This window comes from Octodon degus, unplaced genomic scaffold (genome assembly GCF_000260255.1).
Source record: "Octodon degus isolate 3935 unplaced genomic scaffold, OctDeg1.0 scaffold00015, whole genome shotgun sequence".
Taxonomy (NCBI): domain Eukaryota; kingdom Metazoa; phylum Chordata; class Mammalia; order Rodentia; family Octodontidae; genus Octodon; species Octodon degus.
In genome coordinates, this window is record NW_004524591.1 from 23,950,563 (window position 1) to 23,976,846 (window position 26,284).

A 26,284-nucleotide genomic window follows, 5' to 3' on the forward strand; every position below is an offset into this window, starting at 1 on the left:
GCACTTGGGAGGCTGAAAACAGGAAGATCACTATGCATCCAATCTGTGTAGTGAGATCATATAAGCCCTGTACTAAAATACATTAAGAAAAATGAGGATTTTATCAAACTTGGTGGCTGTCCAGAGTTTGTATTTCAAAGGAAAGAGTACTGTTCTTTACTACATACATGTTTCTATATCTGTAACCTCTGATTAACGACACCAAAAGATGACTAACACCTTTCATGTAGACTGGGGTGGTATTCACATGTGAGTGAGAGAATATTTTAAGACCTTAATATTAAAACCACAAAAATGTTCATAAATGGCTCTATTTTTGTTTCAGGAAGTCTGCAGATTTTTCATCATATCCAAATGTGATGAAATGAAAAAAATGCAAAAATACAGCTGTGTAACAGTAACAAGAAGAGAAGGACTTAGTGACTAGGGCACAATTATTCTTATTACCAAAGACTAGTTCAACATCCTTAAATTAAGGCTACCAGAAGTAATTTACTACCATAAACTGATTCAAAAGTCAGAATTTTAATTTCATATTCCTGTAGTTTCTTTTCATCTTTTTTTTTTAACCTTTTAACATTGCTGGTCTTTAAAAAGAACATCCTGCCAGACACTTTGGTAAAGTCCTTTATACTAGATTATTTGTAACATTCAATTGAAGCTTGAAATTAAATTTTTTTTCTCCTACCAATTTAGTTCTTTCCCTTTTGGCAAACATCTTTTTTTTTTTCATTCTTGCATCTCTAATGGAGCTGAAAATTAATATGACTTTTTTTGTTTAATTCTTTGACTATTCAAATGAATCATCAATGACGTTAGCATGGTTCTGTGTAGTCGGCCAGGAGTTGTAATAAAAGCTTACATTTATATGGCACATTACTTCCCAGAGGACTACAGAACACTTCACAAACACTTCCACACTAGCCAGTGCAGCTACCCCTCTGGTGAGATGCATGCTCTGATTAAATAGCATTTTTTAAAGAACAACATAAAAGAAGTCCCAGTAATTCTGAGGAAAGACTGAATATTTCAGAGTATAAGTACACACAACAGATATCACTGAAAAGTGTGAACTTAATATGTAACAAGTACATTTCAGTTATGGCAAGATACGGAAGAAAACAATTTTAGTAAGGGGGGAAAAATAAAAATGAAAATCAAAACTTCGTCTTCTTTCCAAAGAATGAAGACTGATAATCTTGGTTAGTATTATCTTAACTAAATCACATCACATTCTTTCAAATATATCATGTCATAACCACAATGAAAATGATGGCTGTCAATGAATGAGCATTAGTTATACAACAGCAATACTACAACAGTATCAATTAAGGTTATCTTGACAATATTATTTCATTCCCCTTATCTAAAAACCTTAAGCAATATGCCTGACCAATAGAAACACGTTATAGAGACAAAATTTAACAAGAGGCCAATTTTTAAAAGTGAGATATATTATAGATCCCAGGAATGCAGAAAATTTTACAGTTTCATGATTCCTCTTTTATACAATTAAAAAAATATATATATTTTTTAAATTTGGTACAGGGTCTCGTTAGAGTTGTACTGATCTTCTTACCTCAGCCTCCTCACCACTGGTATTATCGATGTGTGCCACCACACCCAGTTTTGGTGGCTGGCAATGTATGGGCTGGCATGGTATGCAGTACTGGGATCAAACCCGGGTCCTTGTGCTTGCCAGGCAGGTAACTTAGGCCACTGAGCTATCTCCCCAGCCCCATACAATTTTTAAAGCCACAAAGTTCATCATTTATAAACCATTACACATTTAATTTTATTCCAGTTTGTGCTATTATAATGAAATACCACAAGCTAGGTAGTTTACAAACAATAGAAATTTTATACCATCTCCTTTGTGGAGGCTGGAAAGTCTAAGGTCAAAACACCAGTAAATCTGACATGGTGAGGGACTACTTCTTGTTTCACAGCTGGCCATGCTTTCACTGTAACCTTGGAAGGTAGAAGTGACAAAGGAGCTCCTGAAGCCTCTGTTATAACAGCACTAATTCCATTCATGAGGGCTCTGCTGTCATAACTTCCTCCCCTCACAAAGGTTCCACTTCCAAATTTAAAAATCAACATAAGAATTTAAGAGGGACATAAATATTCAGTCTACAGCAATTGTTAAATCAATTAATATATGCACTGAGTATCTACTGTTCATTGCTACAAGTACTAGCTACACACTGCACAAAAGAACCTGTCCCAAACTCTGTGCAGAGGGGAAAGGAGACAATAAAACAAAACTGCATTTCCTTTTCTCAATAGGCTTAAAAACTAATCAAATAATGAAAAATGAAAGGTAAAACAACTGAGAATTTAGAAGATAGCTAAGAAATGAAATTCTTAGCCATCTTCTAAATTCAGGTTAAAGGATAAAGAGATCCTTTAACCTGAATTTAAATAGAAAGATGCAGATTCCATAGAAAGAGTAACATATTAGACATGTTAAGTAAGTACGATAGTAAAAGCAAAAGAGTACCATGAGTTGCTGAAAAGGAAGCGATCCATGGCTGCCTCACAGATAAAAAAGACTGCAGCACATCAGAAAAGGCATTAAGAAGTAAAGAAAAAGAAAATGGCAAAGATACATAGTACTGGTATAAAAAGTGTAGTTAGATTTGGAGAACAAAGGAAAAAAATTTAATTTAATGGATTACAGCCTTTCATAAAATAAGCAGAGAAAAGTAGTCTGTGCAAATTGCGAAAGCATTTGAATGGTAAGCTAAGAAAACAATTATTAGCCAAAAGTTTATTACAACAGAACACATATTTGTAATGAACTTAAACCTTAGTTTGCATTTTCAGTTCAGTTCTTTTAATTATCTGATGATACTATTACAAACACGGGTATTCACATCCTCAGTACATCTTCAATAGACCTTTTGCAGCTGGAAACCTAAAATTATCATTTCTACAAGACAATGTAAGAGTCTAGAATGACTTAATATGCTACATATCATTTTTCCTAAAAGTAAAATTTGGGAAAATAAGTTATTCATTTCTGTAATTCTTCTGACCTCAGAGTACACCACAAGCACTTGGAGTAGCTGGCAATACTACTGGTTTATAGGGTATCTTTGAAGATAACATTAACTACATATATACGAGCCTAGTCTCAAATTTATTCACCTTCAGTAATGGAACCTAACACTGGTTCCCAAACAAAAGAGAGTCACTGGACAAAATCTGGGTCAACTGCAGGGCAATGAAGCTCCACTAGCCTATGTCAATCAACAAAGCATGAAAATAGGGGTGAGAGTAGAAAAACTAAATTTCTTTCTGAGGGCTAGGGAGATAGCTCAGCAGTCTAAGTGCCTGCCTGGCAAGTGTAAGAACCCTGGTTTGACTGTAACAGCACTGCCCCAGGAGCACTAAGCCAGCCACTGAAACCAGGCTTGGTTGCTCATGACTGTAATCCCAGCACTGGGGAGGCTGAGACAGGAGGATCACTACAAGTCCCATTTTGGTAAGACCCTGTACCAAATACATAAATTAAAAAAAAAAATCTTTCTGATCACAACAGATGAAGAGATTATCAACAAGAGCACAGAATCAGAAAAAAAGATGCACTGAAAAATGCCTACAGGGACAGTCAGACTATTTTCCCACTGATAAACACTCAGTTCCATCAGAAGCCAATGTCCAACAAAATTCAACCCATTTTTTTTCAACCCATTTTTTCTAGGAGAATAACCTATGGTCCTGTAGTTCTTCCTCTACTATTACATTCAAAACTATACTATTTCACTCCATTTTACATGAAGAACGATATTACATTCCATTTTATATCCTTCATTTCTTCCTATGTGTTCCCTCATAATACTATGGGAAGTAAATAATTCTGGTATCCTATATTCAAATTTCTAAAGATTACTACAAAGTCTCATCTCCATTGTTCTCAAGTTTAATATCTGCATTTGAAATTACTATCAAAAGCATATGACTAGGGCTGGAGAGATAGCTCAGTAGAATAAGTGCTTGCCTGGCAAGCACAAGGGCCTGAGTTCCATCCCCAGTTTCATCGAAAAAAAAAGCATGTGACCTACATGATGTTATTACTTTGTATTCTTTTTTCCACTACAGAAAGCACTGCAAATGTTGATTCCTTGATAAGAAACACAATTGAACATAAACAAGTGCTTAATTTTCTTTTGGAGCCCATATGATGATCTGCAATGTGTGAAACAGCTTGAGTAACCCCTATGAAATACATTATCCTACAGCAATGCCTACTGCTGTAGGATAACTATTGAAAAGATCTTTCTCCTTAGTGCCCAAGTTTACAATGATGGTATTCCTTCAGTATCTTTTATCTCTTAAAAGGTTAACATATCTTCACTTCCATGCTGATTCCTACATATCACTTCCTCTATAAAGTAACAAAACTTGTCTCATCTGAAGTCTTTAATTATGGTAGATTCTCTGCTGGGACTCCCACCTATCTATCATCACGATGCACATGTACTAAACACTCAAGCCTCCCAGATGCTCGCTGCCTCCTGAGAACTGGATTGAGGGATGATCAGCCCAGCTCAGTGATGAGATGCTATTTTGTACAGCATGGCCAAAAATAGTTCTGGCCTTTTTCACTGCCATATCACGCTGTTAGCACATATCTAATGTGCTGTCGTTTATTACCCACGTGAGGCTGGCTACTTCATGCTGAGCTTTGCCATGTGCTATGTAGCTCACTTGGCAGCAGCTCTTCTCTTCCTATGAAATCATATCCAAAGCAGTGTTTTTTGTTGTTGTTATTCACATTATATTTTCAAAATCCTTCAAAACTTTTGGGAAAAAAAAGAAAAAAATTTTTTTGGATACTTAAGCCTAAAGGTTTTACAACCTTCAGGTAAACAAGTCTTTGACAACAATAAAAAACACTTCAGAAACCCAAAACAATTTATTAAAATGATGTGTCATTTTAGTGACTTAAGCTTTGCTACAGAATTTTAATAATGATTTTTTAAATGAATATTATTCTGAGTATAACTATAAGGAAGGACCCATAACCTTTCAACATGCTACTAAACTACATCAGATGCAACTAAGCAAAAGTATTTATAAAACACAGATAAATGATTTGATGGTATTAAACAGTTTAAGAGATATTCCTGAAGCCTGGCATGGGGTGCATGCCTGCAATCCCAACACTTGGAGGCTAAGGGAGGAGGCCTGTTGCAGGGTAGAAATCAGCCTGGGTTACAAATAAGCTCAAGGCCACTTTGAACTACATAGTGAGACCCTGTCTCAGAAAGAAGAGAGACAGACAGACAGACAGACACAGACAGAGATACACACACACATACATACACACACACACACACACACACACACTCCTGAGTAACATATTTTCTTACAATTCTTTCAGTTAGGAAAGGTTATTTTATGATTATATGCAATGTCTGTAATCTCCTTTTAGCCAAATGTCTTTAGGCAGGTGGAAGACAGGACCTACAACAGAAGACAGTGGAGAGCTATTGGTGCCATCCTCACTAACCAGTTCTCAGTCACAGTACAGATCAGGGTGCAAAAACAGGAATTACAAGAGAAGTATAGAACTGTAAAACTGAAATACTCAATTTCTCGACTCCAAGGCCTTTTCTTAAGAGCTGTACTAATATGGTTTCTGTCGTGTTTGCCTTGCTTTTCCCTTCCTTCTAGGCTTACAAATTCACCATTTATGTTCTCCCTAAGCTTCAGTCCCCACCCCAAAGGAATCATTAGTCCCTAAAAGACACCTCCTTGACCTGCACAACATCTGGATCTTGGTGACAACTTCAGAGAGCTGAGTTGACAAACTGTTTAAGGAAAGTATGCCTCACTTCACCCATACATTTCTAACCAGTCCCATTGTGTACCTTCAGCTATCAATCCCCAGAGAGACAGCCCCTTAGATTTCTATCACATACCCTCCCCCCGAACTTCCCATGCTTAATGCAGCTGCCTACCACAGAATTCTATAGATATATCCTACCAATATCTCAACTTTATGCACACAAAGCATCACTTGCCTGAACTTAATTCTCTCTAGCCCAGGTTTGAATTTTCATCCTGACATATGGTTCTTAATTTGTTAAGATTCAATGATAAAAGGCTTTGAAAATTCATTTTTTTCAAGGGTTCTCTAATTTCTTTCCCATTTTTGACTGTACTGCCTTTCACTCAAACATGGATGGAACTTGCCTTCTAACTGTTATCTCTCTCTTCATCACTTCCTTCTCTAACATCTTACTTCATACACTGCTGCCAGATAAATCACACCAAAAACATAATTTTACTATATATTTCCTCTATCAAGCGGGGCTGGGGAGATGGCTCGGTAGAATAAGTGCATCAAAATAAGAGGATATGCAGTGGCTGGGGTTCGATCCCCAGTGTGCCCTGCCGGCCCCACCCCCATGGCATGCTGAGACAGTGATTGAGACTGGTGCACATCTGTAATCCCAGCACTTGGGAGGCTGAACACAGGAGAATCACTACAAGTCTCATCTGTGTAGTGAAATCCTATAGACCCTGTATTAAATCAAAAGAAAAAGAAGAGAGAAAAAATAAAGAGGATAATGTCTATCACATTCACATCTACCATTACCTATGAAGTAGTCCTTCTCACTGTACCACCATTAATTTAAATCTGATCAAGTTTCTAGTCCAGACCCAAGGACAAAAGTTAACAGTAAATGGAACTTAGCAATCAACGAAAGCCAGACCCTGGGAAATTCTGCAGGCTAAATGATCTGGATTATTCAAAAAAATACATTTCAAAGGGTACAAATAAAATGAAAAGTGAAGAAGAAACTTACAGATTTAAAAGTCCTAAGAAACCTATCAAACTATAATACTTAATCCATATTTCTGACAAATAAACTATTAAAAAAAAAACACCATTATCACATTTGATTTTAACATTGACTATCCCATTGACTAGGGATTTGATACCAAGCATATGTTATATTTAAATTATTTTTAAAAAAAGAATCTCTCATCAAACTCTTTTAGAAAAGATTTTCAACTACAGACAAAACAAGATGATGTCTCGAATCATTTCAAAATAAGGAAAAAGAAGTAGGTGAAAACAGTATTAGCCATAAGCTATAATCTGTTCAAACCTGATGATGGTACAAAAGGATCCGTTATACTTTTCTATCTATATGTGAAGCTGTTTGAAATTTCCTGTAATAAAGGGATAAAAAAAACAAAACTATAATGCTACTGCACAAACTCCTCTTCAGTGATCATGGTATTAATACAGCATGTTTAATACGTTCCAAAACAAGATAAACAAACTAACTATAAACAAAGCTAAACAACCATTCCTTTCTCCCTCAAATAGCTCTAGCCCTATTAAAATGTACCACTTCTCACTTCTCCATCTACTTATACACACGTTATCTTCTTTCTATGGTTTTCTCAAGCACCTGTGTGAATACTAAACATCTTCCATGGGACCACAAACTATTCTGCATTATTCCTTGTTTGTCTTTTCATTTTAACACCATGTGAGATTAAAATATTTATCAAATTCCATTTATAGGAACCTGTAGAAGAAAGAACCTCCTTTTCTTCGCAATTACCAGAAGCAGAAACAGAAAACTCTCATCAATATAAATACAGAAAACTCAAAGCATTATTAAATGCAAATGGAAGGTAGAAGTAATACACAGAACTCCATTTCTTAAGAACAGAAAATAATAATGTTATGTCATTATTTCCAGTCAAAAAAAGTTCTGAACTATTCAGATCAGAAATAGAATAATTTGTTTGTTATCTTCGTGCTTCTACTGTAAAAGTTGGCCAAAACTTGTAAGTGGAGTTAAGTAATAGCACAGTTTCTTAGAGTTGTTTAATTTTTCTTAGGCCTTTAAAGTGTGCATATATTAAATTCCTTTCCCTTCTTCATGGAATTTTTTCATCCTATTATCATTTGCTATATGTTATAGACTACACACTTCCAAAAGTGTAACATGGACATGTCTTTCAAAATTAAATTCAGGGTTGGGGAGATAGCTCAGTAGAATAAGCAGCTGCCTGACAAGTGCAGGGTCCTGAGTTCAGTCCCCAGTACCGGAAAAAAAAAAAAAAAATGTAGATTGATTTTTTGTAACTACTTCAGAGTATCCTTAATGGTTTTGGTTTTAATATGATCAAACCTGTAACATTTGCTACTTCTGGCTTTGAACCAAAAGTGCATATTAAAATCAGTTAAAATCCTACAAAGCAAGCTCTCCAAGCATCATAGAATCCCCAAGTAATTGTGACTAAACCCAAGAGAGAATCACTATTTTAAGAGAGTGGAAAGGACAACTCCAAAACATACCAAGAGTGTTTTGGTAGAAATTTAGGAGTCCTATAAGAAGAGAGAGGAGAAGGAGAAGAAGGGTGAGGGGGGACAAGGGGAAGGGGAGGTGAAGGAAGAGGGAAAGAACAAAACATAAGATAAATACCAAGAAAGGGAGAATTCAACTCTCCTAAATTTTCTATTCTGTTAATTCAAAAAATATTTTAAGATAAATGTTAAATTGTTTCACTTATACTACTAGTTTCTTTGTTCAATGAAAAAAAGTTTTGTACTTTTATTTTGTCCTTTTATTGTTTCTTCTTTGTAAGAAAAAATATTTGTTGTTTATGACTTGTAATCTGAGTAATATTTTCAGTTGCCTTCTAAGATCATGATACACAGTATTTTTTTTTAATATTTAGTCATTGAAGGGTCTCACTACATAGTTCAGACTCATGGTGATCCTCCTGTTGCTGGGATTACAGGCATGCACCACCATGCCAGGATTCTGTGGCTGGCTAAACCTGCCCTGGGGGCGGGACTAGTGCGGCATGTGGTGCCAGGATCAAACCTAGGTCCCTCCTTGCCTCAGCTTGCTTAAGAAGGCCCTTTAGTCCACTGAGCTATCTCACCAACTTTGTGATACACAGTATTTTATGCACTGTTAATCTCTAATTATCCTGTTATAAAATTTTGTCTTTTTCAATAAGTGCTTTTCAAATTCTTTATTAATCTACTTGAATTAATTAAAATTAAAAGATTTTTTTAAAACACACACACAAATCGTAATTCAAAAAATATAATTATTGTTGCCCTGAAATCTTCTCTGGTAGATAAGAGCAATGTCAGTGGAGGTGATGCTGATTATTAATTTCACTCAGGACACAAAATGATACATTTTGTATCACTCTATTTCATCTATGACTATTAATCACCACCACTCACTAAGGCCTCTTTGTTCACCAAACCACTTGCTTAAACCCAGGTGCACCCAATCTTGATAAATGCACTTAAAATAGCAGCAGCAACATGATTCTGATGGACATGCAGTTTTTAACAATTCATCCCCTAGAATCTCAGATAAAATTAGGCAGAGAGATAAGCTTTGGAAGTGGTGGGTAAGAAGAAAGGCCTGCCATTTCCACAAATTGGTAAAATGTAGAATAAGCTACAATGAGACTCAAGTACAGCAATCCTAGGTATCTAGCAATGTAATAACTTGATCCAAGATTTATCTATTTTGGGGTATCCCTGTGCAAACTGCTACTTTTTAAGTTTGGCGCAGTGTATTAAACTGTCCACATTAAAGTCGGACTTCACTGAGCATCAAACATGCTCACATTGTGACTTGGGCATTTGCTACACCTGCACTAGGCGCCAGAAAAATCTCCGTAGATCACCCATTTCAAAGGAAGAATTATCAGTAAATGTGAAACAACACAGGGAAGTCCTGGCACAATCAAAACTATACAAATTCCAACCTAGAAGAAAATTTTTTAATCTAAGTTTTTAATGTGAATTAAATTCTGCTTATTACATAGCACACTATTCATTAACAAGACAGAAAAAAATTCCAAGAATAAACACATTTCTGTGGACTCAATGCCCCCACGAGACAGCATGTTTTCCATTTAGTAATAATGTAAGTAGAACCCATAATCTCAGTCAGTATGCACCGCTTAGTCATTAAAGGATCTCAATCATTTCATCACTTTCATTCACTCATTAAACCCTGGACTACAGGTGCCCACTGTTCTTAATTGTTTCATCATCCAGGAATAAGATTTTATTTATATATATAAATTTTCATATATATATATGAAAACTTCTACAAGTTATCTGTCCTAGAATACTACAGAAAGATAATTTTACATTAAGGTAGGGAATTCTCTCTTTGCACCAACATATTAGATGCAACAAAATCTAAGAATAACTGTTTCAGACCTAGATTCAAAATAGAAAGTGCCTATTTTCTTGAAAAATCCCCTCCAGGTCATGGATCAGTATCCAAAATTTTGGGCATTTCCTTACCTGACAGGAAATTTCAAGTTTTTGTCTCATGAGGTTAATTTTATCACTATTTAAATATTTATGCAGCAGTTAACAAAAGGAAAATAATTTTATATTCTGCTCTCTATTACTGTGTGGAAAAAGAAATCAAGGCACTAAGAAAGGAAAGTGACTTGTTGTAGAAGTCCGTCTTAGTAATAATGTAACTAGACCCCATTATCTCAGTCAGTATACACTGCTTAGTCGTTAAAGGATTACACATTTCAACCAACAATGGCTAAGAGTTTCATTTTGAAATAATTCATAAAAAAATTGTATTTTCTTCAGAATCATAATGCTTAGAAGATAGGTTGGTTCAAAGTCCTCTTGTTTCCTTTGTTATACAGAATCCCTAAAGATATGAATATTTTGTTTCTGGTGTGTGTCAATCTAATTCAGTTGAAATCGTGGAGTTAATAACTGTGACAGCCATGTCACCAAGTAGGTGATATTATAGAAGGTTTTGCTGCTACTCAGAAGGGCAAAAATATATATTTCTATTTCATAGTTTTCAAAAGAGTACAAAACTGAAAAAGGAGTGCAATGATGTGTGGTCACAGGGCTGACACCAGAAGAAAACAATGACACCTTGTTAGTAAGATAGCGATAGCCTCGTCTGCTCACCGTCTATCTGCAGACAAACATGCTGAGACAAAAGAGCCTCCTAACTAAAGGATGGGTTCTGGCTGCCAGGTGGAGAAAAATTGTTGGAAGTAGTTTAAAAAAATGAAGAATTGTTTCCTGCACCATGATTTACTATATAAAAGAACACTTTAATTTTTTTAAAAAGACACTCAAATCAAAACAAAAATGAAATTTGAATTGTAAACACATGTAACTCCATTTGTCATATTATCTCACCATTTCAATCATTTTATCACTTTCATTCACTCATTAAACCCTTGACTGCAGGTGCCTACTGCTCTTAACTGTTTCACTGTCCAGGAATAAAGAACATAAAGAACAAGTACACAAAATTAAGCTGGCCCAATACATAAAACTGTACACAGAAAATTAAACCAAAAATCTTTCCAAAACTCGCTATATAGGTGATTATAAATATTTCCCAGACAGGGCTCTATTATTTTAAGACAGATCATAAATACTGAATTTAATAGAAAAACAAACTACTGCAGACTCTCCCTCACTTCGACCAAGTGAACTCTCTTTTAGCTTATTTTTATCAGTACTTAGCAGATAACTGGTCCCAATAATTTAACAGTAACCTATTACTATAATATCTGTCCTCTTGAAAATCAAGCAGACATGTCAAATATAACATTTTACTAGTTTTCTAATACACAAACAGTTCACAATCTTTCTCTCCCTTTGTATTCTTTTGTCCTCTATCATTATAACATATTTCATTCTTAGTCACTTCTAATAATGTAAGCCAAAGCAAGGATCTCTAAATATAGGATACTAAAGAAATTCATTAAGAAGGTGTGAGATGAGGCTAAGACTCAAACCTTAGGCCCAATGCAATATGTAGGCAGCTTGAGAAACCACTGGTATTAGTCTCATAAATCACCAACCATACAGATGACACTAAAGGCTTTCCATAACATGCACCCAAGTTGTCCCATCCACGCTTATCTTGGAGTCAACAAAATAAACCTTCAATTGTAGATACACCTTGCTTCTTATCCCTGACTACCCTCATCTATTCATTCCTTTTGTGTCACTCACAGTTATTACCTCATCATCTTTTCCACCTCCCTATAAGTAGTGCCATTCCTCACTTTTCTGTAAGAACTCTCCAATTTCACAAATTTTTCTTAGTCCTTTCAATGTCTAAAATGATTGTAATACACATTACAAAACCAAATATTGTTCTTAAATTTAGCAACACTAATTCAGGTGTATCTGCCATTAGATATTCAGTTTCCTAATGAGCATATACATTAATATTATTCAGTACAGTGCAACCTAAAAGAATTCTGAGGGAACTAGAAAACATAAAAATCTAAACATGATTTTAAAAGTTGCGTTATGCCTTGTATTAGATGACTCCCAAGGCCTCAGATGGACATGGGTGGGACTTTTTCAGAGCTGGCTGGATCTAGAATGCATGACACTGGAATTGATTCATGGTGCAATGCTGGGTTCAAGGGCACTAGGTTTAAGGTGCGAGTGCTACTGATACAGGGAGAAAAACTGGTCTCGGGTGGGTGACCTCCAAACCATACAAGGAACCTCCAAATGACATAGAGAAAAACAATCTCCTGACCTGACCTGCAGGAGTTTGTGTTCTCTAAAACCAAAGAATGAATTTTAGGAACAAACAGAGGTTATGAGCAGAATATATTTATTGAGAGAAAGAAAGCTCCTGTCCAAGAGAGGGACAGAGAGGGGCCTGAGCGGGTAGTTCCCCAGGAAGCTGTCTCTTCCAGGGACTTTTATAGTGTAAAACCATGTGAGGCTAAGGTAGAGAGAATGGGAACTCGCTTAGGTGGGCAGGAGGTGGGACAATACTATGGTCAACCAATGGGATTACATATGGGACAGGGTCTTTTACTGTTGGGGGTTGGAATGCGGGATAGGGTCTCTTTCAGTTGGGGGTTGGGCTAGTGACTCCCTTGAGTCTTTCCAGGTGATTGATACCTATTTAGAATATCAATCCCAGGTGCTACTCATTTAGCATTTGTTTGGCCTTTAGGTCTTTAGGTCTGGTTCAGAACAGCAGCATCTGCCCCTCCCACAGTTGTAAGGCATCTCATCTTCTGTGCTGTCTCCTTTGAGGGCCTGGCCCTGTCTGACTGCCTATAATACTTTTATCTAACTTGGCTGTCTGCAATACTACCTTCCCTGAGTATCACGGATAAGATAAAAGTGGAAGAAAGCCAAGAAACAATTAAGGTTCCTTGTTGCTTTTGCTTCTTTTTTTGCATCATAAACTTGTTTTTCCTCCACCATGCCTGTCATCTACTGCCTTGGAACCAGCTGATTATGGAATGAAATCTCTAAGTATGATTTAAATGAACCTTTTCTCCTTTAATTTTGGGTGGCAAATATTTTGTCTCAGCAAGAAGAAAAGTAATAAAGAAAAACTGTATATCAATTTTTATTTATAGTAACAAAAAATTAAATTATTTAGAAGAACCTCTTACTCAAAAATGCTTTATTTTCAGCCAGGTCTGGTGTCACATTGTATACTTCTATAGGTTCCTCTACTTGGGAGGCTGAGGGAGGGAGATCTTTTGAGTTTAGGAGATCAAAGCCAACCTGGGCAATGTAGATAAGAAATACAAAAAGTAAGAGAAAATGAGATGAGAGGAGAAATGGGGAAGAGAGGGAAGGGAATAAGGGGTACAGGGAGAGGAAGGGAAGATGGGAGGGAAGGGGACGGGAGAAGGGAAGGGAAAAGAGAAGAAAGAAAACATTGATAAAATGAAACAGGGAGAAGAATCTTTTACAAACAAAGAGCCCAAAAGTCTTAGGGTGAAAGAAAGGGAAATGGACATAAAAGGTTTTCAGATGCATCAAACAGGTACTAACTACGCTCAATTAATATAATCTTCATATGTCATAAACATGAACTAAAAAACAAGAAGAATAATATGGACATCAGGAAAGGGATCTAGAGCTGGGGTAAGGAGATGGGTGGCAAGGGAAAGAAAAATGTAGTGCTCACCTCCTGAGTTCTCTCTGTCTCTGTGCAACCCTAGTCCACCCAATTTTACAGCTGTTTATTGAAAGAAGTAACTTCATCATAGCAAGAATCAGAAATTTCTAATTCTAGCTATTTTTGAAATAGCTCTAAAATCTACTATCTGTTCCTTAAAATAAACAAGTAATGCAAGACACATATCATTTCCATATGATAAATTTAACAAACCAAGATACAGAATATTAAATAACTAGTCAAGCTCCTACTATAGGCACACAATAATTGACAAAAATCATAAAAGGGTGGCGAGACTCCAGGAACGTAGTTTCAATAGCTCAGTGGACTAAGCACCTGCTTAGGCAAGTGCAGGGACAGGTTCAATCCCAGGCAACACATGCCACACCAGTCCAGCCCCCAGGAGCACTGAGCAGGCCACAGAGACCAAGCATGTAATCCCAGAGCTAGAGAGGCTGAAAACAGGAGGATCACTATAAGTCTGACTACCAAATATATTTTTTTTAATGTAGCTTCAACCCATATTATTTCTACTAACCTATCAATAATAAAATTCACTGCCCAAAAAAATGCCTGAGTATCCAAGAATCAATCATTCAACCCACCAGAAACATGCCTCTATTCTCAATTTGCAATTTACATTCGTGATTTATTTTTATTGCAATGATTCCTACTTGCATACAAGCAATTTCATTCCCACACAGTTCAATTTCTCAATTCTCTAAATATACTTAATTTTTTTCATATTAGTGGGTACTACCTAATCGAGTCACTTCTACTTAGCTATGTCAAACTTGCTTCAGCTAGTCTTAATTGTATTTCTAGTTTTCATCTGCCCAAGTCAAATATATTTTGCTGACACATGGAAAAAAATATAATACAATTTCTAAATGCTATCTCAGCAAACTGCAATATAATTCTTACCTTCAACAAATCAATTAAAGTGATACATTTACAGCTTACTGATTTATTCTCATCTCTCAGAATAAGCTCTTGATGTGTCATTTAACCCAATATATGCAAAAAGTAAAAGGAAACAGTCAATAAATTAAGCTTTATAAAACATTTCACATTTCACACTTATTATCTTCATATATGAGTAAGCCCAGAGAAATAAAGTACATTAGAATAGAAAGGCAGGTACTATACATCTTGATTACTACATATTAAGAATATGCTACTGTTTTTCAAGCCTAGCCAAAAAAAAAGTTTAAGTGGCCTTGAATAGGATATGTTAATGACATCAGAATTTATCACGTTTAAATGGAAACAGCTTCTTTTGCCTATTTATGATTCATAAGGTAATATTTTAAGTGACTCTTACTTCTTTTTTCTGTTTTGTCCTGAATCAAGACAATATCCTTTGCAAAAAAGCCCTTACCTGCAACACATCTTGGATCTTTACCCACACATCTGCCATATCATACAATTTGATCTCTTCTTGCTGAGTCAGCGGGATCCCAACGGCATCCTGTAGGTATCCCAGGACCACAGAGTGTGCAGTGGCTACAGCATTAAACTTGTCAAACAGTAGCTCCAGCAGCTCTAGAAGTAACCTAGTGGCAAAACAAACAAATAACATACACATGCACACAGATGTTTTAAACAGGCCTGAAAGAAAAACATTAAACTAAGGTAAAGCACAGTAATAGAATGTAAAACTAGGGCTCTCACATAGAAATCTATACATCATACATATTTTTCAGGGGTGGGTAAAAAAGTAAAAATAAAAACACCATAATGATTTTTCATAATGGTAAATTTGTTCAATCTTAGATTTTTTGTACCCTCTCAGTAGAAAAAAATCTATTATTTTATTATGATAATACTTATATCACCAAATGTCATAACTTGACAAAATTAAAATTTAATGTACATATATAATACTCAAGATTTTTTGAAAGCATATTGATCCACAACATTCAAAACCCAAGTGTACACTGGCATTCAATGTCCTTGAATTTCTAGATACAGGACTGTGAACTAGCAAGAATGCAAAAACACTAGCAGAGAAGCGGCTCCTATAAATGCATAGGTGCTGCTGTCTGCTTATCTCCAGGATGAAGGAGCTATATGGCTACATTCCTTATCTGTCAGTTAAGGACAAGAGGAGCTCTGTAGTCCGGAGCAGTTTTCCATTTAAAAAAGAGATTTAGTGGGAAAATTAGGTATAAGATGAGATTCTTAGTATCTATTAGCATCATGGAAATAGTTAACCTTGATAAAACGCTCTGACAGTCACAGCTTTAGCCACTCCTAAGACTCAAAGCCAAGACAAGCCTATTCCTCTATAGTGGCCATCATAGTTAAAGGGAAGAGAGGAGGGAAGTAACATACTAGCTAAGAAGAGACAGGTCAAATGTGGAGCGACTCCACTGGCAACTCCACTTTGAGTCTTCCACTCACTTCAGAGAAAAGAAATCTCTCCTTTGCTTTACAACAACTCAAGTATGTAGCATTAAGATAGTCAGTTACGATCTCAAAACTGAAAAAAAAAAAATATTCCAAATGATACCATAAAAAAGAGAAAAGGAAATTCACAAAACAGGAGAAAAAAATGTAAATCACTGATATGATAAAGGACTTGTACCTGGATATCTACAGAGCAAACATAACTTAAAAGATCCATACTTTCGATATCCATATAACTCTTACAATTAACTTGTAATAAAGTGAAAATAAATTTTAAAATGGACAAAGAAATCAGGCATGGTGATGTACATATATAATCCTAGCACTCTGAAAGTCTGAAGCAAGGGGGCCAGGGAGATGACTCAGTGGAATAAGCGCTTTGCTGGCAAGTGCAAGAGCCTGAGTTCAATCCCCGGTTCCATTTAAAAAAAAAAAAAAAAAAAAAAAGAAAGAAAAAACAAAATGAAATTCTGAAACAGAACCGTGAAAAATTTAGGTCTCACTCCCTCTCCTTAAGAGCTCAACATCATTAGTCACTGCACAATGCAAATCAAAATAAAAATGGGAGAGCACTTCAATCCACCAAAATAGTTAAAATTTAAAAAATGAATAAAAAGAGTTAGTAAGGGGCTGCTCAGTGGAATAAGTGCTTCCCTGGCAAGTGCAATGGCCTAAATTCAATCCCTGGTTCCGCCAAAAAAAAGAATTGGTAAGGACACAGAGAAATTCAGTCTCACACAATATAAAATGGTACAGCCACTGTGGAAAATACCTTGACAGATTTAGATTCTCAAACACTATACATATAGATACCATACAGACTCAGTGATTTCACTTCCAGGTATACCGTTAAGAGAAATTAAAATATACACATACACAAAAATATGTACAATGTTCATAGCAACATTACTGGTAATGGCAAAATGTCAAACTAATCTAAATTCTGAAAATACTATGCTAAGTGAAAAAAGTCACAGAAAACTACATATTGATTCAATTTATATAAAACATGCACAGGGAAATTTATAAAGACAGATAACACAGTTCGGTTTACTTAGAGTGGGTGAGAATTAACCGGTAAAGTATAAGGGACCTGTCCTAGAGACAAAAAGTTGTTCTGATATTAGTGATCATTGTAAAAAGTGGTGATCATTGCAAAACCTGTGAATATACTTTAAAAGCCCTAAATTACATATTTTCAACTGGTACATGTATGGTATGTGTATCTCAAAATAGATGTTTAAAAGAAAAAAAAAAAAAAAAAAAAACAGCTGTGATTTAGTTTGGATAGTGAAGGGTTAACACCTCTCCTGTGGTTTAAATATGGATATGTGACGTATAAGGCATTATATCTTTAAGTACTTCTATACAAGGTGGTGGCTCAGAAAAAGACTGATACTGGAAATTTGAAAAGTATAAATATTTGAGAGGATGAGACTACTCAGAGAAAATATGTAGTGTAAGAACAGTAGACATGGGGCAGAGTCCACATTTCAGGAAAGAGCAGCACTGAAAAGACTTACCAAGGAGAAAAAAATTTAGAAGACAAAGGAAAGAATATTAGTAGTCAAGAGATACACAGAGGTCAGATAGGGAAAGTGAAAAATTTACAACTCAGAGATCCTAGGGACCTGGGCAAGAAGAATTTCAGTAGATCACTGGAAGGTGAATTCAACAGTGGAATTAATAGTGACCTGCTAATAAAGAAAAACAACCAAAGCCAATCAATCACAAGGTTTTCAAAGGCATAACATTCCTCACTATATGTATATTCCTCATAAAAAGGGGGGAGCAAGAAAATGCTCCCCTTATGCATCAAATAAGAGAGGTTACAAATCACATATAAACAGGTCATAAATCTGCATATTGGCCCAATTTAAAGCTACCGGAAATAAACTGAAATGTCATTAATATTCATATACACTCTCCAACTGCCCACATAGCATAAGATGGTAAAAACAAGTGTTTGCCTTTAGCTGCAGACAGAGTCGAACTAAGGGATGAACTAAGCACACAATGCCCCTAAAATAATTCATAAAAGCCCACTAAAATAATTCTCCACCTACTTCCTACACAAAATATTAAATAAAATATTATACTACAGTTAGCTCAGCTGCTTAAATCAAGTTCAAATCAAGGTTTTCACTATTGATCTAAAGGACAGCCTTTATAGATCAGGAAAGCCTATTAAATTACCTAATGATTGTTTAAACTGAAGTGAATTACGCAAGGCCTCTTAGAGGAAGAGATTCCTAAGAACCTTAGAAGTTTGTATTTCCATTAACTGCAATTTCTACTCTTCAAAAAAAATAATGTACACATACAATTCTTATACATTATTTTCAGTCATAAAATAGCACACAATAACATGAAATATAGCATCATGAAAGAAAGTATTTATGCTATAATGACAATGTGTTACACAAATACAAGTGTAAAGCAGTAGCACTACAAGCCTAGACTTGAGTACCTGTGCTCTGCTAAACAGGCACAGGACTTTTCCAAATCTCAAGTACCACAATCACAGTTTCCCAATTACACAGTGATTATGAAGGTTACATACAAAAACACATCTGAATGTATCATAACAATTACCACCTAGAAAATAGAGGTCAGAGATTACAGATGTTTCCAGTCCCAGCTGTATCTCTGTCCTTATCAAAGCTTACTTTGTAAAGACTCGCTTGTATTCTTTAAGGTACACTGTGTCTTTCTAATAAAAGCCCTTTTTTATTAAATTAGTAGGACCTGGGTATCAGTTATAGCAAAAGGAGTTTCAAAGAATAAAAAGCAATTTCCTTACACTGTTCTGTATTACTCTAGACCTTTAAAACAAAACAAAACCCAACTGCTACAATAAATTTAGAGAAGTGACATGATAGTGGTACACACAGGCCTCTGGGTCAGAAAGTGAGAACAGAGTCCATATTTTATGTTTCTTTGTAACCACATCTCTGTTAACACATGAATCAATGTCCAGAATGGAAAAAGTAAAGTTTGGAGTCTACTAAGTTCATGAGTAAAAGAGTAAATAATGTAAGATAAAGCTATTAGGAGAAATCTAGGACTCAAGATACTGACCGACATGGGGTCTTTCCTTTGCATAAGGGGAGTAGCTAAAATTATTATAAAGCAGATCTCTGATCAAGGAATATTAAAGGGGGGGGAGAAGGAGGGTGGAAGGGGAAAGGAAAGGGAAAAGAAGAGGGGAGAGAGAGACAGAAATCAAGCCCAAAGCCCTCTCCTGTCTCATCAAATAGCTGCACCCTCATTACTCACTGGTCACTCCCCCCTTTCTGAAATACTGTCATCTGTTGGTCCCACAACCTCAGAATCTTCTGTTTTCCTCCCATTCCTCTAGCTGCTCCTACTGGATAATCTCTTCCATAGCCTCTTCACAGCCTCTGTCATTCCTCAATCCTCATCTTCTCCCTAGCTGAGTTTATTTATCATGTCTTTATTACTTTCTATTAGTGACTGCCAAATATTTCATGGAAAAATTACTCTTGAGAGCTATGGAGCTCAAACTTAACATGACTGAAATGAAATTCTTATGACTTACTTCTCCATGTTCCCCACATCAGTGAATGACACATCTCTTGCCCCACTAGCATACTATCTTTACCTCCTCACATCCAAGCTTTAGCCAAGCCCCCTTACAGCTACCATTTTACCTCTCAAAAAGCCTGTTTCATTACACTTCTGGTGTTACCCTGCTACAGTTGGCCATGTTATCTCTTCCCACAGTTATTGAAACAGCCTTCAAACTAGTGTTCCTTTCTCCAGTTCTTGCCTCTTCTCTTCTGGACTATTAACTCAATGGGAGTAAAATCTGTTTGATTAACACCTGCATTCTTGTATCTTTCATAATATCCAGCTTAGGACAGGCAATAAGTGAGTATTTGCTGAAGGAATAAACAAAAGTGAACTCCAACAGAACAGGAAGATAGAGGCCCAATTATAGATAGTAAGTGATAAGGAAATAGGTGTTATACTGATTATAATCTTCTGGTGTTAGAAGATTATAATAAACTATTTCACGCAAAACTTTTCTGAGAGATAATTTTAAATATGTAAACATGAGAGGACAAAGTAGTCACAAGCTGAAAGACAAATACATTCAGAGCTAACTTAAATACTGCAGTAAAATCTATTTTATATTTAAAATACAATAGAAAACTGTCCAGATGAAGAAAGCACTTGCTCTCAAACACATGTCCTATTACCTGGAGGGTTTTTAAATCAGCCTTCTTAAAATGTAAGTAAACTGTTATTTATTCTCCCAGATCTTCTATTAATTGCTACCTACAGCTATCCCTATGTAACTCATCTTCAAGTGCCTCCACGGAAAAAAACAGAAGAAAGAAAATGCTAAGGAATAGTCATGTGCACAGACAGAAAATGTCTATGATGTAAAGTTACATCATCAAGCTATGAAAATGTTCAATACTTAAGGTGAGATAAGACTATCTGAATCTAAATTTAACAACCATGGAAACTTGAATTAGTCATTTGGCTAGAAAACTCATGTTTGCAGCCAAGAAGCTGCCTTATGTGGTCACAAAGAAAAGACACACACAAGGTAGAAAAATCAGTTTTCTTCCACAATTTATCTGCAGAGATCTTAATATCGGGGTTCTGCATTTTACCACTGACAGAAAGAGGTAATAACCACATTGTATTTATTTCTCTAGTACTATGCTCTAAAAGCTAAGAAAGTACTAAGCTCAGAGTTTATATTTTGAGAGAAGCTGATCATAATAAAATTAATGCAGATCAAAATGGTCTTAGTTTTTATCTTATCTGCCTATATCCCACATTTTCTCAGTAAGCTCAGTTGTCCTTTCATTTCAAAGAGGACACAGATCCCATTTAATCAGCAAGGTTATCTAAAGCCTACTTTTAAGAAATAGAGAAAAGCTTTACCACTTATTAATAACAAGCACCATGTAAAAAGAAGTTACTATTTGAAGAGTGCTGACTAATTCTCCATCTGCACTTTGGCGAGAAAGGGAAAAATTTATTAGCAATATAGACTGGAACACAGTAAGAATAAGAACACTGAGTTAAATGCTGGCTTTAGTCACTTCTTTCCTATGTCACTTCCCTCCTGTCAAGTCAGGCTTCTGAGTGCTGCAAAGATGACCTCAAATGAACTTCTAATTCTGATGTGTGGCAAACAGTGACTGAATCAAAAATACACCCAGGCTTTTTTCTTAGAATTAAAGTACCAGTGGATTATTTTAAAAGCTTTTCTTCCATTTCAAAAACAGTATTACATCAAAATGGAAAATTAAAACTTATCCATAAATTTCCCAGAGATAACAAAAGTTAAGATATTCAAAGTGCTTTGCTAGATATTATTTTTAGTATAAGAGTACAAGGCCTCTAAGGAATTGTTTAGGTAACTCAGTTTGAGTCTCAAGTGAGCTAATTAAGATCCATTTACTTTGTGGTTTCTGATCCTACTTCTTAACATGTCCAGTTATATTGGAGAGGACTGTCATTGATCACAATGGGGGGTATAAATGGATATGTCAGTACCAATACTACCCTTTTCTGGGGACAAACAAAATCAGGTCAGGAAATAAGTTATAAATGTCATTTATATATAAATCAGACAGTAAATTTACATGGTAGAAAGACACTACTTCTAATTTTAATTCCATCACCACAAAGCTTTGTGAACTGTCAAATTATTAGGCTTTCACATTTCCTTGGGTAAATCTGGGATTAATAACAATGCCCTTGCCTGAGATGAGCCCACCGGTGATACTCAGTCAGATGAGATAGCAGATGGCAGTGTGCCTTGCAACGCAAGAATGCTATAAAATTGCAAACACTTTGTGATGTTTTGTGGTTTTAGAAAGAATGTTCTAAAACTTTAATATGCCTAAGAATCACCTAAAGTACAGTCTTGTAGGACCTGCACCCAGAAATTCCAATGTAATAATGCCACCTCTCTATGGGGACAACTTGTATTTCAATCTCTGATGTAACACTGATGCTATAAATTCTTGGGACACCACTATAAGTAGGACCAAACCTTTAAAAAAAAAAAATTCTTATTTAAAATTATTTTGTCTAAATACTTTATTTATTCATTAAAATTGCTGAGTGTTTAATATGTATCCAGATCTAAATCAGACTTCAAAGTTCACCTCCCTCTTACAAACTCATAGTCTAATCTGATTAGAGATCAGAGGGATGGGACAGGAGCTAAAAGCAGAAGAGCCCGGATAATATGAAATAGAATCTGAGATATACACAGAAGTTTTTGTAGGAGGAGTTGTAATGGTGGTAGTGATAGTGGTCACAGTGATGGTGGTGTGCATTTTGATTGTGTTGTGGTGGGGTTTTTAGTATGGGTTTTGTTGGGGGTGGGATTTGCTAGCACTACTGATCTCAAGCCCTTTATCAACTATTATTATTTTTTTACTTTGAGTGAGGGTCTCACTAAGTTACTAAACTTTCAAGGTTGAGCTCAAACTTTCAATCCTTCTGTCTCAGTTTTCCAAAGTGCTAAGATTCCAAGTGTCTGCCAAAAATGCCCAGCTTTAAACACTGCACTTTAATTCCATCCGATATCACCTTTACATATTACTAAGAGAAAAATTTCACTTCACAAAATTTCATCTGTATTTGTTTCTGTAAAGAAAAGATCCAATGTCAGATTAAACTTGGAGTATCTTTTTGTTTTATGAAGCCAGTCAGCACACAAAGATGGCAAGAACTATAAGTAACTAAGCATGGTGCATGCTTGTAAACCCAGCACTTTCAAAGACTGAGACAGAAAGATTTCAAATTTAAGCCCAGCCTGGGAAAGAATTAGCAAGATCCTGTCACAAAATTAAATTTTTTTAAATGATTGAGGAATACAGCTCCATGCAAAGGCTCCAGGTTCAACTGCCAGTACCCCAAGAACTGATCTTGATATGGCATAAAGGGTGACAGAGTAAAGTTAAAGCAACCCATGAAGTACATTTTTATTGTTCACTCAACAGGTCCAATCTAAATTGAGCCTGCTGTAGTATGTACAATGAGAGAAATTAAAAGAAAATTTTCTTTTAACTTTGTCAGATATAAAAGATGTCAGAAAGCTACAACTAGTTAAAATTTCTCACCCAATCAACCAAAATTCCTTTTCTTATCGATGATATGCAAATAGTAATGTACAACCAGAAAGCTATACAACCTAATACTTACAAAATATCCTTGAACATTACTGATACTTCTAATTCACATAATACATAATATGTTATAGAGCTATTATCATTTAATTTATTTAAATCTCACTAAAGGGGCCAAGGAGATGACTCAGTAGAATAAGTGCTTTCCTGGCAAACACAAGGGCCTGAGTTCAATCCCCGGTTCCACAAAAAAAAAAAAAATAATAATAATAATAATAATTAATTAATCTCACTAAAAAGTACATAAACCTATGCCATCCAGATTAGTAAATTGTGTTTTTTAGCAGAGTAGTAAGTCCCATATGTAAAATAATAATGATAATAATATTTTTATTTAAAATTATTTCTAGTAAAGCTGTGGAAATATAACTTAAAGACTAGTGAAATTTCTTCTATATATCCTGGTTCATTCTATTCATATTTAATAGTTGGGTGTATTTAAAGCATGTTCTCACTGATATGTGTAATCAAAAAGAGGGATTTAATCAAATGGAATCATAATCACTGAAGTTAAATTTACTTGCTTCCCGCTTGCTTTGATTTAAATTAACTACTCATCTGAATTACATTGAGGTCCTTCTTGATTCTGGGCATGTCCAGGTGCTACATGCAATGCTTGGGAATGGCTACAAGAAGCCACAAGGACAAATTCCTGACCTTGTTTCAAAGCTTCTCTTAAATGACTTTCCTATAAAATAAAATGACCAAGTTCTACTAAGGAAATGCTATTTTGAAAAAGAAATACACACCTGACTCTAGCCAAAGGTCCAAACAATAAAGAGAAATATATCACTTATTTCTCTTTTCATAAACACTGTATTTCTACTATTATCTAACTCCAAGGCCCTGAGCTTTTGGATTTTCTCAAAGACAAAACCATTTCATTAATAATGCTCTATTACATTCAGAATGTCCTCCTAATGAGTTCTAAACTCCAAATTGCAGAAATATTTTTAAATATTTTTTCAAATTTTATACCAATAATTCAATTCATTTCTGAAAACTTATAGCCTTCACAGGCTGAGAAACCAGGGATAAAATGTTTTGGAAAATAAGGCAAATATTACCTTGAAAAGATCAAGACAACAAAGTAAATGATTCAGAGTTAGAATTATTCAGCATGTATTTAGTGCTAATCATGATGATCAATTACATGATGGATATACAGACAACAGAAGTGAAAGGGGTATACAGTCCATTATAATATAGTATGAAAGTATAGGATCTGATTAAAAGTAGTAGGGCCTCTCTCAGATTCCCTAAGTATAAGAGATATATAGTAGTCTACATGCTCTGTGATTTTGCCTTCTCTAGTTTCTGTTAAGTATTGTCAACTGCAGTCCTAAAATATTAAGTGGAAAATTCCAAAAATAATATACATAGGGTTTGGTACTGCTCGTAGTATTCTAGGGGTTGTGGTACATCCCATGGATAAGAAGGTACTACTGTACTGGGCCCCCAACTACAATAATTCAAATCTCATGTTTTTATTATGTAATGATACAAAAGCAAAATGCAATTTCCAGGAGAAACTGCACTTTAAGTTTGGAATCTTGATCTCTTGTTGGATAGCTATGGTGATGTTACATCACCTTCTTGTGATGCTGAACAATACCAACGAGCCACAGCTCATCAACCACACAGCCATGAGAGTAACAACTGATAGTCTACTACACTGTACTGCTGCTAAGCTATGGTGTTAAATAGGTTAAGTGTACTAACTGCATTTTGATGTGGTATTTTTAATTTATCATGAGTTTATTAGGATATGAGATCATAGGTCAAGGAGCATCAGTATTAGGAATAGGTAGCTAATAAGTACTAGAAGAAGTTCAGAAAATTTTATTTATTATCTAAGAATATGGAATACCTAATACGACACCAAATCCAAAAGCTACAAAAGAAAACATTTACAAATATATAGCCTCATAAAAACAAAATGTCCACATGGCCAGAGACATCACAATGAAAAGCAAAATAAACTGCAGGAAAGTTACAAAATAAATTTCAAACTCAACTTTTTTTTTTCTTTTCTCTATCCAGGGAAACGCTTATTCCATTAAGCCATCTCCTGGCCCCTAATAAACTTATTTACTTTTTATTTAGCGGAACTGGGGATTGAACTCAGGCCTTTGCACTTGCCAAGGAAGCTCTTATTCCACTGAGCCATCTCCTGGCCCCTAATAATACATACTTTAAATGCTAGTTAGCTTAAAAAATCATTTTGATTAGAATTTTAAATTACTCAATACTTCATGATATTAACAATTTTAAAACTTCCATCAAAAATGTATCTTGAAGGTCCAGCAATATAGCTCAGTGGACTAAGCGCTTGCTTGGTAAGTGCAGGGGTGAGGGTTCAATCCCTGGCACCGCATGCTGCACTGACTCCACCTCCATGGCATGCTGAGCTGGGGATGGAATCTGGACATGGTGATGATTTTTTAAGCTAACTAGCATTCCAGTACTAGGGAGGTAGAAATCAGAAGGATCACTACAAGTCTGAGGTGTGTAGTGAGACCCAGCACAAAAAGAAAAAGTACCTTGAGATTGAAAAGATCACCATAATCACCTTGTAACTTTAAAAATTATACTACAAGACCACTTTGCAAAGATTCATAGGTCCTTTAGTGATAATAGCAAAACTGGCTGATTGTCAAAAGAACTCTGCTCTAAACAACTCAGACTGTACCAGACCCTTCTGATTTA

The 26,284-nt window shown here is 35.5% G+C and overlaps 1 protein-coding gene across 1 annotated transcript in view; it reads right to left on the reverse strand.

The window, feature by feature from the left end:
- Positions 1-26,284, reverse strand: part of Exoc4 (exocyst complex component 4) — a 951,164-nt gene that overhangs the window by 780,424 nt on the left and 144,456 nt on the right. Inside the window, exon 7 of the mRNA XM_004626539.3 lies at positions 15,355-15,529. Coding sequence (XP_004626596.1) covers positions 15,355-15,529 — 175 coding nt within the window. The remainder of the gene's footprint in view (positions 1-15,354; positions 15,530-26,284) is intronic.